Source organism: Gambusia affinis, linkage group LG22 (assembly GCF_019740435.1).
Source record: "Gambusia affinis linkage group LG22, SWU_Gaff_1.0, whole genome shotgun sequence".
NCBI classification, from domain to species: domain Eukaryota; kingdom Metazoa; phylum Chordata; class Actinopteri; order Cyprinodontiformes; family Poeciliidae; genus Gambusia; species Gambusia affinis.
In genome coordinates this window covers 23,331,329-23,350,212 of record NC_057889.1, presented here as the reverse complement: position 1 = coordinate 23,350,212, position 18,884 = coordinate 23,331,329, and the positions used below count along the sequence as shown (strand labels likewise).

Here is an 18,884-nt window from a genome sequence, read left to right as displayed (position 1 = left end):
TGGTTCATCTCCGGCCCTAATTACATGTTTATGTGCACCGACTGCATTTTGCCATGCAGAGCAAGCGCTAACCCAAAACCGGTATGTGAAACTAAGTATCCGTTTACATTAAACCTCACGATAGGCAGATATAGATGCAGAGGTAATCATTCTGACATACCAAGAACAGATTTAAAAAAAAAAAAAGAAAAAAAAAACGCCTTGGGGAAATAAAACTTGCTGATGCCACACTGTGGTCACAGCCACTTTCATGGTGAGAAGTGGTGCTGTATCTGCAGCTGAGAAACTTGTTAAATGTCGACTCCACCCCCCAGCCTACTCTGTCATTTCATTCTGAGAGTTTACCAAGGATGTTGTACAGCTCAGTAAGTGTTCATCTGCGGGTGCCAAATTGGTAGCAGATTAAATTATGCAGTTAAGAAGAGGAAAAGGCTTCCAAAAGTAGATTTGGGCCAGTTCTGGCTTTTACACGATGCAGATAAGCAATAATCCATCTATTAGTTTGGTAATAATCTATTAGCCACAAATCATGTCACCAAATGTAATTTATACACCGTTACTGGTCACTAGGTGTCGGACCAGATGATACATATGAAGAATATGAGATGAGATTTTAACCTAATTATTGAGAATTTCTGATTTTGTTTTAACAGACAAATTACGTATTTTAGATACTCTACCGTACTGACTAGGGCTGGGCAATAAATCAACAATATATATTGTTACTACTGGGGTCGTTTAACCTAATTATGCAAATGAGTGTGCAGGTGCCTGTTTTTGATTGGTGCCTGGAGGACAACGGGGGACGTCCGATTGGTGGCCTCCCGGAGGTGACGGATATAAAAGCTGGTGACTGACTTCCTGCCATCCATCCTCGGCTCATCCCAACTGACCACAATGTTTGACATCATGTAAAGTTCTGGAGTTTGTAGGAGTGAGCTGCCGTTTCTGTTTTCTTAGGTTTCTCATGTTTTTCTTAGTTAGGGAGGTAAGATTTTCTCATTTGGTTTATTTACTTTCAATTAGGTAAGTTGGTTAATACTCAGATAGTTTCCTTTTGTTTGTTGTTTTTGGCATTAGCTCACTCTGAAGTCATACGCTCCACTTGTTGTAACATCTCAATCAAAAAATACATCTTTATAAAATAAATAGAATTATAAAATGTTCAACTTTGTGTGTTTGGCTGCTTGGGATCTGAAGAGGACGGATTCTTTATGTTATGATCTGGCCACGCCTAGACGGGTCGTAACAATATCGTGACGTGTCCGATAGAACGTTGAATAATTTCACTGAACTCCAATCCAGAACCAAATGACATTCTGGGAGATTTAGGCAGAGGAACGACAGCTAAGTAAACTTTTTTCTGTCCGCTCAACTTTCCATGAATATGGATATATTTCAACAATATTATCATACTGATATAAAGATTGGGTTTTGTGATGTTGCAATGTTTAAGCAAAATCGTAAATAAAGTTATTTCACTTAAAAATGGAGCTAATTTTTAGAAAGCGGTAATTGTGAATTAAACTAAGCCAGAGGATTAGATCGCTAATATCATAATTGAACTCTTCATCCCCTGTTAGGAAAAGCAAATTTTATTATGATAAAACTTAAAGATGGAATACATTTCTTGTACAATATGTAGTTTTGAAAATCTTTCTAAAAACATAAAGTTGCAATTGAAAAAATGAGTATTGTCTCAAAATCCCTGTCACAAATCACACAGGAATTGATATTTATTGGCATTAGCTCAACCTTATCTCAAACTAACTTTTAGCCATATAAAAGATGTTTATTTTTTTCTTTTGAGTAACAGCTGTATCATGGGGATACAGCTGTCAAATTGCAGGGAGAATTTTCTTTAAAACTGTTAAGTTGAAAATTAGCACATTTTAATGTGTATTTTTTGCCATTTTGGAAATATAACAATGTTTACAGAGAAAATTGTGCCTGTCACAGAAGAGAAAAAAAATTTGTTTTCAGACAAAGTATTTAAATAATTTTTGTTTCACTCTACTGAGCATGTGAGATTCATCAAATTTTGCTCTGTATTTAACAAGTCAGAACAAAATCCATTTGGATACTGAAATATCTCCAGCAATAACGTTGGAACACAAAAATACCTATACTGTATATTTCAAATTGATTTTGTTGTTTTTTGTAATTGTAGTTGTACTTTTTGGCAGCACAAACAGTGACCAGTCCCGCCATTTGGGATGTCAAAGTTACGACAGAGGGCGTACTGTTACAACTGTCACATTTTTGCATGCTTGTAACCAGCACACTCAAACCCTTATGTGCACTTTGAGTCCACACTTTATAGAGAGGTGTGGACTATCCCAATACCAGTGCAAGTATTGGGACCAGGACTGTATTTCTCTTTGACAGGAAATCAAAAGAGCCACAGAAAATACAGCGGAGCCAATTCAGTTTCATCATCTGATCTGATTCTTAAAGCCATAAATACACTTTAGCTTGAAGCAGCTTACTGCATCAATACCACAGATGTACACAGCTTGAAATTATTCAGCAAAAATCCTGCTTCTTAAATTTCTTTTAGTTTTTTTTTTTTTTTTTTTTGCTCTTTTATTATATGTTTAAGATCTAATTTCATGTAAAGAGATATTCAGAAGCCTCTGTGAGCTACACTTCTATTAGTCATCAGGATGAAGAAGAGAATCTGACAAAACCTTACTTCTGCCTCCTAGTGTCTGAACAGTGAACTGTTCTTCCCTGCATCCCTCTGCTAAGCCTAGGACTCACACAGCAAAGCAGGCCTTTTGATGTGAAATTCAAGCCTGTATATAGATCATTCGATTGTCTCTGCAAGCACAGCTAGAAAGATCAATTTTTGAAATTACAGGTCAAAATATGTGATTAAAGCAAAGCTGGAAAAAAATAGTATGTGGGAAAAGATGTTTACTGTGGGTTTTATCCTGCAGTGTCTTCAGAGAAGAGGAAAACAGTGTCAGACTCTCACAGCCTTTAATTTTCCAGAAACACATTTTGAGACAGACCACTTGGTCAAAAAGGGCCTGTTTTTACACAACAAAAATAAAACTGTTTGTGCATTTACAAGGAAAGAAAACCCCACCAAACCTGGAATTCAAAGTCAACCAAACCTGCAAATAGAGGGATTTAATGAAGCCTGGGTCTGATGTGGACAACCAGTCAAATGAGACTGAAAGCACAGTAATGCTTCAGTAGTGCTAATGATGAACAGTAGCAGAGCTCAAGTCATCCAGAGGGAGACTCTCCCCTCCGCTACTCCACACAGGCAGAGAGAACCAGGCAGCAGGCAGAGGAAGGAGGGAGGGAAGATGGGAGAGAGGGAGAACCGTCACTCTGAAGTGACAGGCCTCTTTGGGACATGGCACCCATCATTAAAGATGACATCAGAGCAGGGAGGGTCTTCCGTGTGAGGTAGATGATTCCATGATGCTGGAGAGCAGCTCAGTATAAAAACCTTGAGCCCAGCGTGTTGGGAAGCAGCAGCTGCCACTCACACTGGCAGACCCACTCTACGACTAAGGATATACAAGTACCGTGCAGGGACAGCAGCCTCCTGACACCCATATACCCCACCCCACTACTTGTTTCTTTGGAGCGTAAACCTTCAAGGTAAGTTGGCCTTGATTTCGGGTCATTGCATGATGGTGAGGGAGACTCCCAGGTGCAGCCTGGCTCTGAACCCAGGGAGGGCTCATGGTTGGAGGTAGAGTAAGTTTGATGAAGCATTTGTTTGAATTTACAGAAGTAGAAGCATTACTGTGCAATGTTTGCTGACATATGTGCTCAGCATCCGCCAGAAAGGCAACATTAACAACATTTTCAGAGTTCAAACAGAGTCGCATTTTCGAGGTTTGACTGGTTTATGAAATACCTGATGTGGACTTGTTGCCATTGTCTGAGGAACATCTTTACTGCTGTTACAAGTTATAAGCCCATCTATGCTGATTGAGGAAAAACATGAAAGATGCAGCAGAAATCAACACACCTCTAATTTGTTTACTTTCTCTCCTGTTTGTATGTTCAGGTTTAGCTTCACAAGATGGACTTAAGGGTAACAAGCCTCCTTTTTATCCTCCTGGCATTGGCCGAGGGAACCCCCGAGAGATACTACGCGCCAAAAGTGACAAAGGTCCCGTACCCCGTGAAGAGTCACTGTGAGTCACTTCAAGTCTTGCACTTTTTATTTAGCCTTGCAGACGTTTATCACACTGTAATGATTGAAATGGCAATAAGTCTATTGTAAAAGAAAGGTTCATCGATGAGTCATCTCAGGTCAAGCTTAGTGGACAATGCAAGTGACTCTGAGCTGGTTTCAGGCGCCATCTACTCCATGCTGGGTCCGGCAAATCCAATCAAGTAGAACCATTAAGAAAAGAAAAGTTAGAAGTTACAAACTTGTGAGCAAGTAGTTCTAAATATGTCTTCAGAAAGTTCACTGAAGAACCTAAGCTTCTTCTCTCCACTAAAAGCATGGAAGACCAAAGCCCAAGTAGTCCACTAGGTCTTTATGAAAGCACCTTATGGCTGGACTAATCAGTGCAGCTACATTAATGTGAGTTAAACTGTAAAGTGTAATTCAGACTCTAACTTATTATACTCTTCTAAATCTCCTAAAAAACTCAAGCAAACCCAGAAAAAGCACTTTTCATCCAAAGAAGTTCTCAGCAAGCTGTAAAATCAAATCATTATCCTCATCACCCCTAGCATGATTAGCTTTCAGTAAAACACCTCCTATTCACACCGAGTTAAAATGTTGGCTCCTACATGTCTGTGCCACCCTACGTTATTAAGGCCCACCTAGCAGATCAACTCAGCTCCTGTGTTACACCTGCTAGGTGGGGTAAGGCTGTTAGAGAGCTTTTGTGCTAAGAATAAAAAGACTAACAACAAGGGAGCTGTCGTTTTTGGTAAAGCAATAAAATAAAGAACAAAAGAACAAAGCACCAGTCACTATGACGCAACTGCTTGTTAGATGTCTAATAATATATTTTATTACTCAAGTTAATGATTCAAAAGTTGTGTTCAGCACTGTTGATGTGGTTTGACTGTAAGTCTCTAGAAGAACATAACTGCAAATAAAGCACGAGGGCTTGGACTAGACCGATCGACAAAACAGATGCAGGCCTGCTCCACCCAAAGGTCTCATGGTCTCCAAATCCCACCACAAACTTGAAGAAATTATCTCATAAGTTGAGTCTAATACATGTTTCATCTTGTTTTAAATCAGAATTGTTGGCAACTATGGCAGATCAGCTGAGACAGAAAGGCCGGACACAAAGTACACAGGACAGTAGTCATTGTTCCCAAGTCAGTAAAGTTCCAAGTCCAGGTCAGCTGCTGGGGCCAGTATCATCACCTTCAGTTTTGTGGTCTTACTGCCTGCCAAGAGCTCTGCTTCTGGCATAAACATCTTCTGAGAGGATTCAGGCAGCAGTCGTCATGTGGCTGGAAAATGACAGCCCTGTCAGAGTGATTTCTTCACTAAACACTGTTTCAAAAGACTCTTTACCACAACAACAAACCCTTTTCTGACAATTCTGATTTATTGATAAATAGAATATTTTAACAGTTTTCACGAATGCAGACTATTACCTATCCAAATCTTAAAGCTTATTGGGATAGTAGTTTTAAAGTCAGAGTGGGGGAGAGTGGGGCATTGCCCTTTTAATTCAACAAACACTTAATTCCTTTTTAACTATTTATATATTAAAGGGGTAAAATATTTTAGTTTAATTGAAATGAACCAATGTTGCACAGGATTAATTGGGTATTTATTATCTTTAGCTTCCAAGATAATATGTAAGATCTCACTTGTTTAGAAATTCATCTCATGTATTTAAACAGGAAATAGAAAGAGAATAAAATCTGTCACATTACGATTTTCAGTTTTATGGTAAATAATTTAGAGGACAATATTAGATGTGTGAGCTTAGTGCATGTACCTCATGGTGAGAACTGTAAGCAAGTGATGCTGGTGATGAGGAAAAGTAGCTACGTATATTTTCAGTGTAGAAAATGAAAGCGTGCACTACAGTGCGGGTACATGGAGGTGCAATAGACAGGAACATGTGAGCTGGTTGGTGTGTACAAATCAGCTTTCCTATGCTGGTTGTGGAATAGGAAACAAACACAGGCATCATCACAACCCACTCCATAATCATAGGGAGAGGTGCTTTGCTCAAGATGTGCTGTAGTTTTTAGTATTTTACATCTTTCACGAAAAGTCAACGGTTTCGACATATGAAAACACCCGCAAAATATATCTGCATTTGACCTGATTAATTCCTTGGATAAGAAATTCCAAGGATTAATTTCTTGGATAAAGTGATGCTTTTAGTACCATTTTTACTTTATGCAACGAAATATTGCACGAAATATTCAGAGGATAAAAACAAAACAGGAAGGACTGGTGTACTACCAGACTAATGCTTTGTTGTTTTTCTTCTATTCTTTAGCTGTTGCAGGACCACAAGGTCCTCCAGGACCACCAGGTGAGCCAGGACCAATGGGACCATCTGGACCTCCTGGAGAAAGGGGTGTTGGTCATCCTGGACCTCGGGGCCCTCCAGGACCACCTGGCGCCTCTGGCCTCTCTCAGGCTGGCAAACCTGGTACCCCAGGTGCTCCTGGAAAACCCGGAATCCCTGGTGCACCTGGTGAAAGAGGATTAAACGGTGCAACTGGACCAATGGGACCAAGAGGTTCCCCCGGTACACCTGGAACCCCTGGACCTGCTGGACTTTCAGCCACTGGAAAACCTGGACCAGCAGGGCTTCCGGGTCCAATGGGTCACAGAGGAGAACCTGGTTTGAAGGGGCATCCTGGTATCCCTGGTCTTCCTGGTCCTAAAGGAGAGAGAGGCATTGGTGTTCCTGGGGTCCAGGGTCCACCAGGTGGAACTGGGCCAATGGGCCCATCTGGCATGCCTGGCAAACCTGGAGTTGGCAAGTCTGGTTCCCCTGGCTATCCGGGAGAACCTGGTAAGGCGGGAATGCCAGGAAGGGATGGTGCCCCTGGGCCAATGGGTTTGCCAGGTCTTAAAGGTCACACTGGACCTCCAGGTGTAGGAGCACCAGGAAAACCAGGCCAGAATGGTACCCCAGGTACACCCGGGCCTATGGGATCCAGAGGTCCACAGGGACCTGCTGGTCAACCAGGCTCCCCTGGTATGCCAGGTGTTGGTAAGACTGGTGAACCCGGAATACCAGGATCCAGAGGAGCTCCAGGAAGTCCAGGAACCACTGGTCAGAAAGGAGAACCAGGCCCAACTGGATTTACTGGTCAACCAGGTGCTCCCGGTCCTATAGGGCCAGCTGGTCCACAGGGTGCAAGAGGATTTCAGGGTGAGTCAGGCCCAGTAGGACCCAAAGGTGATATTGGTATGGTTGGTGCACCAGGCCCAAGAGGATCCAAGGGTGAGCAGGGAGCACAAGGCTTTACTGGAAAACCAGGTGTTCCTGGTGCAGTAGGTCCCCCAGGAGTTCCAGGCCATAATGGAGCGCAGGGTCCAAAGGGTTCACAAGGCCATGGTGGCCCTCCAGGAAGTCCTGGTGCAAATGGTGTACCTGGACTTAAAGGACACACAGGGGCCCCAGGAGCACCAGGTAAAAGCGGTGAACCTGGACTGCCAGGAGAATCAGGACCAGTTGGCCCCCCTGGTCCATCAGGCCCCCCTGGACTTAAGGGACACCCAGGTCTCCCAGGTCCACCTGGTCCAGCAGGCCTGACAGCTAAGGGAATTTCTGGCCCTATGGGTCCCCCAGGACCTCCAGGTCAGAGAGGCCATGATGGTCTCCCTGGTCCTGCTGGTCCTCCTGGTCCACCTGGTCCCCCAGGAGAGATGGTGTACCACCATGAAAAGAGTATGCCAATCAAGTCCCACGAGGTTGTGATGCCTCATGAAGTGATGAAGGCTCCCATGTCTGCCTTTAGTGCTGTGCTGACCATGGCCTACCCCCCTGCTGGAACCCCTATTGCTTTCAACCAGGTTCTTTACAATGGAGAGAACCACTATGACCCCCACAGCGGTGTGTTCACCTGTCAGATCCCAGGTCTTTACTATTTTAGCTTCCACGTGCATGTCAATGGTGCAAATGCATTGGTGGCCCTCTACAAAAATGAGGAGCCTTCGGTTTTCATCTATGATGAATACAACAAGGGCTTCTTGGATCAGATGGCAGGCAGTGCTGTTTTTATGCTGCACCCGGGGGACAGAGTCTATGTTCAAGTTCCCGATGAGGAAAGCAATGGTATATTTGCTGCTGACAATGTTCACTGTGGCTTCTCTGGGTTCTTGATTGCCTCAACGTGATTTAATGAATCCCTGTAAACCTCAAAACCTTACAAGAAAACATTAAACTGTTCAGAGAAATAGATTAATTTACACAAATTGAAATAAAGATTGTAAATCTGTTTTACCGTTTACCAACCTCACTCAAAGTGACAAGGGTTAAAATTAATCAATGAACCGAGATACCATTTTTCTAAAAAATTTAGGCCTCAAATTTATCCTTGTTCCCTGTTCACTCTATGCCTTAGAAATGAAACAAAAACATAGAATGATATTGGAAGATTTCTTAAGTGGTGCCCTACAGTTACCTGGAACCTTTACAGATACTTTTTTATTTGTGTTTGTTTTTTTATTCTTGTTTGTTTAAGGATTTCCTTTAAATTTACAAACAAAAATATGCAAAACTGATCTAATATATGTTATAAGAGATCAGCACATTTACACCAGCACTGTGACTACAAACAGAACATTGGAGGAGAATTTCAAACTGCTTTTTTGTAACTATATCCCATTGGATGTGTTAAGTTATGTACCACTTACTGAGAAAAACATGGAATAAAAGTACGACTTTGAAAAATGTCTTTGAGTTCGTTTCATGTTTTGTCAAAGTCATTAATTGAACTATGAGTATATTTAAGATGAACTGGGTACCTTTGAAGGCAGATGTATTGTAATTGTGGTCAATGGCAGCCAACATGTCTTTCCAAAAGTTGGAGTTCACCTCATTTCCCCGCTGTTAAAAATGGGAAAAAAAATTGGATTGATATAAAACTATTCAGATTTGTTCTTAAAAAATTTATCTACACATATAAATCCCTATAGTTATTAAAACACATATTACCTTGTGTAACATGTCCACAACTTTTCCGCAGAGCAGAGCCCCCGGAAGATCAAAGTAATTGTCATAGAAGTAGTATTTTGCTGCAAAAAATACACATAACAGTTAAACCTATTCAATTCAAATTCATTCAAAAATACTTTACCCCAAAGAAAAATTAAATGTTGTTGTAACTCATATTAATTCAAATTCTTCAAAGAGTTAATGTAGATAGTGATGGCTGTTGGCAGGAAAGATATCTTGTAGCAGTCTTTATTACAGGTAATTTGAAGAAGCTTCTGACTGAAGACATTCTTTTTTTTCAAGACAGTCTCATGAAGAGGATGGTCAGGGTTGTCCATACCGGTAATTTTCTTGATTTTATGAAGAATCCCTCTTTGCATAGTTATCTACACAGGTTCTACATTCGTCCCCAGAACAGAACCAGTTTTTTTTATCAGGTTGTTGAGCCTATATAGGTCCCTGCTTCTGATGCTGCTGCCCCACAGATGAAGAAGAGATGATGCTTTCAACAACAGACTGATAGAACATCTGCAGCATCTTGCTGCAAACCTTGAAGGATCTTAGCTTCCTCAAGAAGTAAAGTCTCCTCTGTCCCTTCTTATCAACGGCTCATTGTTGTGTCTCCAGTCCAGTCTGCTGTCCAGATGAACTCAGAGGAATTTATATTTCTTAACTACCTCCACTTCTTCTCCCATGATGGAAATATGGTTTGATCCAACTCTGTTTCTCCTGAAATCTACAATCTTCTCCTTTGTTTTGTTTACATTCAAGATAAGACGATTGTTCCCACACCATGACACAAAGTGGTCCACCAGCTCTCTGTACTCTGCTTCCTGTCCATCTCTGATACAACCAACAACTGCAGAGTCATCTGAGTTGGACTGTGCTGGTAGTCTAAAGTGAAAATAAATTGTGAGAGCACAGTGCCCTCTGGTGCTCCTGTGTTGCTGACCACCTGATTAGATACACAGTCCTTCAGTCTCACAAACTGTGGTCTGTTTATGAGGTAGTCATAGATCCAGGTGATTGTTCAGGTCTCCATCTGTGTTTTCTGGAGTTTCTCACAGAGCAGATCAGGCTGAATTGTGTTAAATGCACTGGTGAAATCAAAGAACATGATCCTCACAGTGCTGCCTGCTTTGCCCAAATGACAGTGAGTTTCTTGAAGCAGGTGCATGGTAGTGTCTTCAACTGTACCTCCACAACAATATGCAAACTGCAGGGGTCCTGAGATGTGCTTCCCTGCTTACTCAGGTGGGCCAACAGGAGTCTCTCCAGGACCTTCATGGTCTATAGTCGTCGACGACTGATGGGTGAGTTTTCTTCCGTACTGGAACTAGGCAGGATGTTTTCCACAACACCAAAATCTTGTCTTGGGTTGAGCTGAGATGCTGCATGAAGAGGTGCTGCATAATCCCACAGAGCTGCTCTGCACAGGCCTTCAGGACTCTTGGTCTGACACTATCTGGACCTGCAGACTTATTCTGGCTCAGCCTCCAGCTACTGCTTCACCTGACGTCTACACACAGAAAAGTGGGAGGGGGACGAAAAGGGAGCAGCAGCATCTCCTGGTTTGGTTGAAGACAAGCTTGTGGAAGCAGAAGCGACTATGACTGAGATGAAACATAGAACATCTAAGGTTTGACGGAAAAGCTGTGGGTCACATACTGGTGGAACTTCTTTCAAAGATAAATTACGACATAACCATCCCACCTGATCTTGTGAATGATGTGTTTAGGCTGTTGAAGTGCTTCCACTCCCGTTTTGGCCCATAATGTTTCATGAGTTCTTCTGTGCTGAGGTCGTTGGTTCCATGTGTTGCCCTATTCAAGCAAGAAACATCCAGAAATACTTTTCAAAATTCACTGGGATCTATGTATACATTTTATGACAAATAAGCAAACCTTAAAACAGTGCCGTCTTCAGCCAACTTCACAATGTTTCCATCCTCCAGATCCACCACCAACCCCTTAAAACTGGAAACAAAATGGAAATTTAAACATAAGATGAAGCTAAAATTTAAGGTTTTATCTCATTACTATGAAGTTCTTTCAATATTTTGGGCATTTTTGATTTAGGAATATGATTTTAACAATAGAAAAACAGTCAGTGGTCTGGTTTTAGAAGAAATGAACAAAAATAATACAAGGAAACAAAAATAGCTAAGACTCGTCTAGATGCGTCACCGGAGGGCAGCGTAAAACAGTGCCATGGCAGCAGATTGGCAACATGATAGCATATTGGATTTCTGCTAAAATGTAAGCTAGGAGGATAACTACAGTCAGGAACCTGCAAGAATCAAAAACACACCTACTGTTAAGTGGGCGTGCCAGAGAAGGACAGAGCAAGGCAGCAGCATTTATATATATGGATGGATATATATTACTGGATTAGACGTTATATGACTTATTGTGTGCCACACACGCGCCATTTATTTCCATTGAGTCAGGAATATCGGTGGTCAGGAAAATGCTACAATTGCGCAAAGAATCTGAAAAAAGGATGCAATATTTTGCGGTTAATTCAACGCTATGACAGTCATAGATAACAAGGTTCAAGGGTTTCACATTTAACAGGAGAGGAAAAAGTTTTAATTTAGAGAAAATATAGAAAAAGTGAGCAGTGAGTTAGTTATGCTAGCCTAACTGTTGCTAGCCTGCTATTGACTTTGATAACTAATCAACCGCCGCTGTGTTCAGGCGAAAATATATTGATAATTGCAATATTGTAACAGACTAGATGTTCTGTATTGGTGTTTTTGCATGCTTTTTTGTGTGGGAAATGTTTGTTTTTGGTGTTGATTCCCCTGATAGCACTGAACGAAATCTCTGCTTTGTCTGCTCATTGAACTGTTGTCTGCCGGTTGCCATGGCAACGGCTCCGCATGTAGGGTAATGCAGACACACAGAGCAAGGAAAAGCATAATAGAAGTGGTATTATCTAGTTTTGTTCTTCACCTGTTTATCAGCTTCATTGTACCTTTATTGTGGCGCACTGCAGCCGCTGCAATTCCTAAAAAGCGACAAAAATATTCGATATTTATAACAGTCATCAAACTACGGCTCCTACAGCATATTAAAAATAAAACAATTGACAGAAATAAGAGAAATTTGCCCTTTCTTGCATCTTGACAGAACTAACAGAAACCAAACTGTTTATAGGCTTGTATCATGGAGAATTATGTCTCAAACATCAGTTTTCTCAACTTTATTTTAAATCGTTTTTAATAGATATATCTGATAATAAATGATGGCGCTACTAATATTTTCGTGACAGATTTCTGCTCGTCCTGCATTGAATAGGATGGTTTTCTGGACACAATGCATCACATAGCAACTAATAGGCACTGTCCAATCCAGTAATACATATCAATTAACAGCATCATGAAAGACGTAAAAATAATTATACATTAAGAAATTATATTTAATCCTCAGTGCTACATGAAGCTCATTTTGAAACAATATTTTGCAACAAGTAAATAAAAAAAAAATAAGTATATATATACTTGCATATCCTGCCACCCCTGTAAAATCCTTGCCCCCCTCTTGCCACCCCATAGACATTTTTCTAGATCCGTCCCTGGCTTTAAGTAAAGTGTTTGAAACACCAGTTTTAAATACTGAATACTGAACATAAATACATTTTTCATTCGACTGATTGAAACATTCAAACAACGATGGCTGTTTTTTCCCGTTGTGTATAATGTAGTCAGCCTGCCATTATACACACTTACTGTACTTTAAAAACATTCTGCATAGACCCAGGTCAAAAAATATATGATGAATTAATTTTACTAAGCACATTGAAACAGCCTGTGAATAATTCAACAGTTGGATTAAGGGGCTTTAAATTTCCTGTTGTGGCCACTGTTTGACTTGTGACAAACAAGCACCAGTCAAGCTCTACATGATACTGTTTCTGTGTTTAATAGATCCTGTCTGTTTTGTAAAGTGCCTCAAGCTTACAGTTGTTGTGAACTGCTGCAATACAGAAAAACTGAGTCAAAATTAATACATTAAAATTTTTTGAGTAACAGAACTTTAGATTTTAATTGTTTATTTAACTAGGAATGCACCAATATTATCATTTCTAATAATAATATTGCTGTTATGAGCTGTTATTTCTGCGTATCGTATTAATATACAATGCAGACAACATCGATATACATTATCGATAGCTGATATTGTATATTATGTTCCACTGACATCACCACTGTTTCTCTGCTTCAGCTAAACTCCCCACAATAGTTTACTGCATCACTGTCACATGACCAAACAAATACCACATGACCTACCCTCTACCCTCCCCACCAGAAACAAAAAGCAACAAGATGGAAATAAATATAGGCTCAGTTTTATTTTTCAGACCTATACAAATATATTAAAAAAGGACTACTATTGGCTGATTCCGATGTTAGTGTTTAAATATTGTGCATCCCTAAATATAACTAAAAGGAATTCACACTGTGTGGTAAATCTATGAATTGAAATGCACCTGTAATCTTGAAATCCATTTGGTTTTTTATACCTGTGTGCCAGGTTCCCCTGCAAGCTAAAACCCTCCTTCAACAGGACACCCACCAGAAATCCCAGGTAGCAGGAGTCAGGTTCAGGAGGTCCTTGTCATATCCCTTGTGCTCCACCAGATACCTAGCAAAGCTCTCATAGATGAGCTGTAAACACAGGAAGAAGGAAGGAGAAAGTCAGAAAGTGGATATCACAGTCTTGAAATAAATAAATGTAATGCAAATATGTACCCTCCTTTCAAGTCTTAAATTTGAATAGCTGCTGGAAAGCAACTTCATGTGTGAATCAAACCTGAACCGGAGGTGCAATTTTATTTTTGAAAAGCACGGTAATGCCTTGCTATGGAGAACCTTCATCCATCCATCCATCCATCCATTTTCTGTTCACCCTTTGTCCCTAATGGGGTCAGGAACGAGAGGCGGGGTCACCCTGGACAGGTCACCAGTCTGTCGCAGGGCAACACAGAGACACACAAGACAAACAACCATTCACACACACACTCACACCTAGGGAGAATTTAGAGAGACCAATTAACCTGACAGTCATGTTTTTGGACTGTGGGAGGAAGCCGGAGAACCCAGAGAGAACCCACCATGCACAGGGAGAACAAGTCCATGCAGAAAGACCCCGGGCCGGGAATCGAACCCAGGACCTTCTTGCTGCAAGGCAACAGCTCTACCAACTGCAGCACTGTGCAGCCTGCCTATGGAGAACCTTTTCATTCAAAATAAATAAATACTGTTATTAATAAATAAATATATATGTCATGAAATACATCAATAACCCCATGAAATTAAACAAATTATTTAAAAAAAATAATTTGTAGTACGTGCTGTGGTGGCGTAGGGGATAGCGCGACCCACATTTGGAGGCCGTTGCAGGTTCGATTCCTGGACCCAGTGACATTTACTGCATGTCTTCCCCCCTCTCCTTCCCCCTTTCATGTCAGCCTACTTTCATATAAGGGACACTAGAGCCCACAAAAAGACCCCCTGGAGGGGAGGAAAAAATTAAATTAAATTTGTACCTTTATGGGTATTTATTTATTTCAAGATTAATTTATTGATTTTATTGTCATTTATTTATTTCATACTAGTGTACTATTTTGTGACACTTTTGTAAAGTTACTTTGCGTATTTATAACCTTTTTTTGTTTTTAGAAACATGTCTGACGTACAGGGACAATAAAAGTACTCCAATAAACATTTTTTGGAGTACAGGAACTAGTCTCCTGTTTAGTCGAAAGTTCCTCATAAACTGCTAAAATCAACACAAGCCTGTGATCTTTGCTTTAATGGGAGCAATGGAATCAATGATATCTGAAATTTTAGAATGGAAGTTATCTACCAACTCATCTACAAGATTACAGAATAAAGGTGGGGAGGAGAACTATAATCGATTAAAAGTTTTTGCAGTGTTCTGTGTAAAAGAATGCTATGTGATATTAGCTGTATTACTAAGGGAGTCAATGGAGACTGTACTTTCAAACATAACAGCAAAATGATCAGACAGGGCAACATCAGTTACAGAGACTTCACAACAATACTCCTCTATTAACCTTTTAACAATGTTTTTAACAGCATTGCACTAAGAAGTAACTTGTATAATAAGCTCATCAGAAGCTTATTATATTAAAGTTTGGACACACAGTTGTGGCCAAACTTTTGGTCTGTACTGTAGTTCCATTGGGTGTTTGCTAATTGCTGCTGGCTAGTCTGACAGAAGTGAGTGGGGGAACCACTTAACTCCCACATAGGAGGGTTGCTCTGTGAGGTAGAAGCTTTGAAACGGCATATCCAAGGAAGATCAATAGGACCACATCATCTGCAAAAAGCAGAGATGCGATCCTGAGGCCACCAAAACAGATCCCCTCTACACATTAGCTGTGCCTAGAAATTCTGTCCATGAAAGTAATGAACAGAATCGGTGACAAAGGGCAGCCCTGGCAGAGTCCAACCCTCACCGAAAACTAGTCTGTATCAAAGGGCCTGGCATCCCATACTCCCGGAGAACCTCCACAGGCTTCCCCCAAGGACACGGTCACATGCAGACAGGTTGGACGAACTCCCATGAACCCTCCAGGACCCTGCTGAGGGTGTAGAGCTGGTCCAGTGTTCCACGACCAGGACGAAAACCACACTGGTCTTTCTGAATCCGAGAAGTTGTTCATGTGAGGGTTCAAAGAGCAAAACAATATGCAGAAGTCTCAAAGTAAATATATGATAACTCCAGTCCAGACCTACTTTTAACATTCTTAGCTTGCTTACAGTGCATGAGTCATTACCTATGTGATCCTTTCTAGGGAAAAATAGTCATCATACAAATTCTATTTCACGTGCATTGGGTACATTTACAAGGATGCCGCGGAGAAGGTTATTTGGCATTATTGTGTTTCCAGAGCATGCAAACAAAATGCACGAGAAACTGTGCGAAACAGGGTGAAAATGGACCTCAGACCTGGTTAAACCGGTCTGAGGTTTAACCAACAGAACCTGCGATGTTCCAGCTGTTCTCTGCGGGACTCAAAATATCAGCAAACGCCTCGTCACAGAGTGTTAGGATCGGGCTCCAGCTCGGCCTAAGGGGGATTCAAAGTCACCCATACACGAGACGCCGACGCTCCAACCTGTGAGTCACGCAAAGTGACTGCAGCAGTGGCAGCGTCGCTTCACCACGCACACACATCAAAGCACAGAGCGCTCCGACACTCATTCCCAGCAGCCTGCTCTTCGGGCATGAGCCAGAGCAGACTGACCGCTGAGCATTTCTCCGGCACAATGCGCGAGGACAAGTCGAACCGTCGCGGCCACCGTCCAGTTATGTATCAGCAGAGCGGAACTCACCCTGGAGGTCTCCTTCAGATGGTAGCGGCACAGCGTGTGGTCCAGGTCGAAGCCGATGATGTCGCAGTCCGACAGGCTGAAGTATTCGGACATTGTCGCGGTGCTGAAGCTACAAGGGTGGGAGTGAGAAAAAAAGAAGCGCTCGGGAGCTAGAAGTCGCGCGCGGCTGTACAGCACTGACTATGTGACGGTGACACTGACGGACAGACAGCGGGGGCGGGACCGGGCTCCGCTGCTGCTCCGCTGCTGCTCCGCTGTGTCTCTGCTCAGAGGGAACCGCTGAAATAAGCACAGTGTTCTCAGTTCTCTGTTAACCTGAAAGTCTGATTACTGAGATGTTAAGGGCTGCAAGTTCTCCATATGGAAGCAAAAGTTGAACTCCAGGCTGTCAGTGGAGAGCTGACAGCGTGCAACACTTCCGGATGAAACCGTAACACATGAATTATAAGCTCCTGAGCAAAATAGATTTGTGTGCGCTTCTTTGTTGGAGAAAAGAAACAAATCTATGTAAAACATTTAATGTAGGTTCATTTTAATTAATTAAAATAGATTTTTTTAAAAGTCTAATATTTTTAATTTAAGTTTGAGGGAATGAAAAAATATATACATCAGTCCCATGAAAATATTTTTTATGACTGCGGTTATGCCAGCCCGCACTCGATTTTGACGTGCGCGATGGAACAAGGCGTCACGGCGCCTTCCTTTACAAGCTTCTTTCAAAATAAAAGCACACCTACGGTTTATGTTTGAGTCACGCTTCAAGTTTCTTTCAGTGGCTATAAAAGTTTAAAGATTTGTGTTTATGCATTTGCAAAAGGAAATTATGTATCTGAAATGTGATGTAATTATGTATCTAAATTAAAATATATTGTGTGAAAATAATCATGTAAATACATATATGAAACCTCAATCAAAATTGGTGACTTTTGATAGGCAAAAAATCTTTCTGATTCCATAAGCAACTAGCTACCAGTGACTTCTGTCACTCCAGAGTTACAGAGTGACACCTGTAGACGAGGGTGTACCGGTACCGCACGGCTCCTTCTTTAAGTTTTGCTCAGAGCTCCAGAATGATCAGTCTAGGCAATCTAAACACTAATAAACCATCATTAACATTTTCCAGCAGATCAATATGGTCTCTGAACACACACTCCATCTGAATCCTTCCACTGGTGATATTCTCCATCAGAGCCTATACAAGTAGCTGCACACCTTGGCGCAGCTACTTGTATAGGTGTGATTGTCTGAGCACCTTGATCACCTTAAAATAATCAAACGTGTTTGGAGTTCATCTGCTAATCCAACCCTGTTTTTTTTAGTAGTGAGAATGAAATTACCCCATAGATGCATTCCATGTGCTTCAGCGCACAGACATCTTTGAGACAAAAACAAAGGAAAAGTACCATTTACATTCGAGTGAGGTTTTCACTTTTTATTTTTATTTTATTTATTTTGTGTGTGTGTTAGGTTATTGTATGAAGATAAATTGTTCAGTTTCATGTTTATGTTTAAACAATAAAATATTAAAAGGATAAAAAAACATCGGTTTGATGCTTCTTGGTCTAAATAAACGATCAAATTTCAGTGTATTTAGGTGAGTTTTGACGCTTTGTAGTTTGATATTGTTCACATAAAAAGTATATTTACGCAAACTTTGATGCAAAGTTCATTTTTATATGTGCCGACTTGTGCGTAAAAAAATCGCGCTGCACATCTTTTGTGTGTACGCACGCTTTATACATGAGCTCGCAATGCAGTGCTGCTAGTTTTAGAGTTTGTGAATGTTTTTGTTTAATCTAAGTCTGGAGTCTTCTACCGCCGGTACCGTAGGTGAACGGACTTGACTGGCAGCAAAAATGCTAAAGTCCTGCAAAAGGGACTAAACAAAAAATAAGAATTGATAATGACATTGGGCGGGGGTGGAGGGGAATCCGCTGTTACTATTTAATATCTAAATGCTTTTATGGGAATGTGGATCTTTCAGATTCATTTTGATCATATTTCCCATTTTATTGCGTCATGTAGTGTGTGGTGGTCTTGACCTTCCTTGGTCTTGTTTTCAGACCCTTAAAAGTCTTGGTCTCATGTTAGGTGGTCTTGACTACAACACCACACACTTCACTGACTCAGAATTCATCATTTCTTTTGACCTAATATGTTAACACCTCTCCTAGACTCTTAATTGACAGAGATGTTAACATATGTTTGTATGTTAACATCTCTGTACAGTCTTGTCACATTATAGTGACAAGACTGTTTTGACTTCAGACGCTTTGAAAACTATCGGACATGTATCTGATTTAGTTACATATTTGGAACTAAATATACAACATAATTCTTTGAAGAATTAATATGTTACAACATTTATTTTC

The 18,884-nt window shown here is 41.0% G+C and overlaps 2 protein-coding genes across 8 annotated transcripts in view; one reads left to right on the top strand and one right to left on the bottom strand.

Moving 5' to 3' along the window:
- nt5dc1 (5'-nucleotidase domain containing 1) overlaps positions 1 to 17,243 on the bottom strand; it is an 88,910-nt gene extending 71,667 nt beyond the window's left edge. For 3 of the 7 annotated variants that reach the window (XM_044105947.1, XM_044105946.1, XM_044105948.1), the window contains exons 1-6: positions 16,513 to 17,182; positions 13,724 to 13,815; positions 11,048 to 11,119; positions 10,857 to 10,966; positions 9,144 to 9,223; positions 8,954 to 9,035 (exon numbers count right to left, since the gene is read on the bottom strand). In XM_044105947.1, coding sequence (XP_043961882.1) covers positions 8,954 to 9,035; positions 9,144 to 9,223; positions 10,857 to 10,966; positions 11,048 to 11,119; positions 13,724 to 13,815; positions 16,513 to 16,605 — 529 coding nt within the window. In that variant the 5' untranslated portion in view covers positions 16,606 to 17,182. Of the gene's footprint in view, positions 1 to 8,953; positions 9,036 to 9,143; positions 9,224 to 10,856; positions 10,967 to 11,047; positions 11,120 to 12,100; positions 12,156 to 13,723; positions 13,816 to 15,632; positions 15,779 to 16,512 lie in introns of those variants that run through there. The other 4 variants (XM_044105950.1, XM_044105949.1, XM_044105944.1 and 1 more) reach the window with 4 other exon arrangements.
- On the top strand, positions 662 to 8,881 carry col10a1b (collagen, type X, alpha 1b). Its single transcript, XM_044105943.1, has 3 exons — positions 662 to 3,621; positions 4,037 to 4,166; positions 6,468 to 8,881. The coding sequence occupies exons 2-3, from the start codon at positions 4,052 to 4,054 to the stop codon at positions 8,321 to 8,323; spliced, it is 1,971 nt and encodes a 656-aa protein (XP_043961878.1). The 5' UTR covers positions 662 to 3,621; positions 4,037 to 4,051; the 3' UTR covers positions 8,324 to 8,881.
- Positions 17,244 to 18,884: the final 1,641 nt, after the last annotated feature.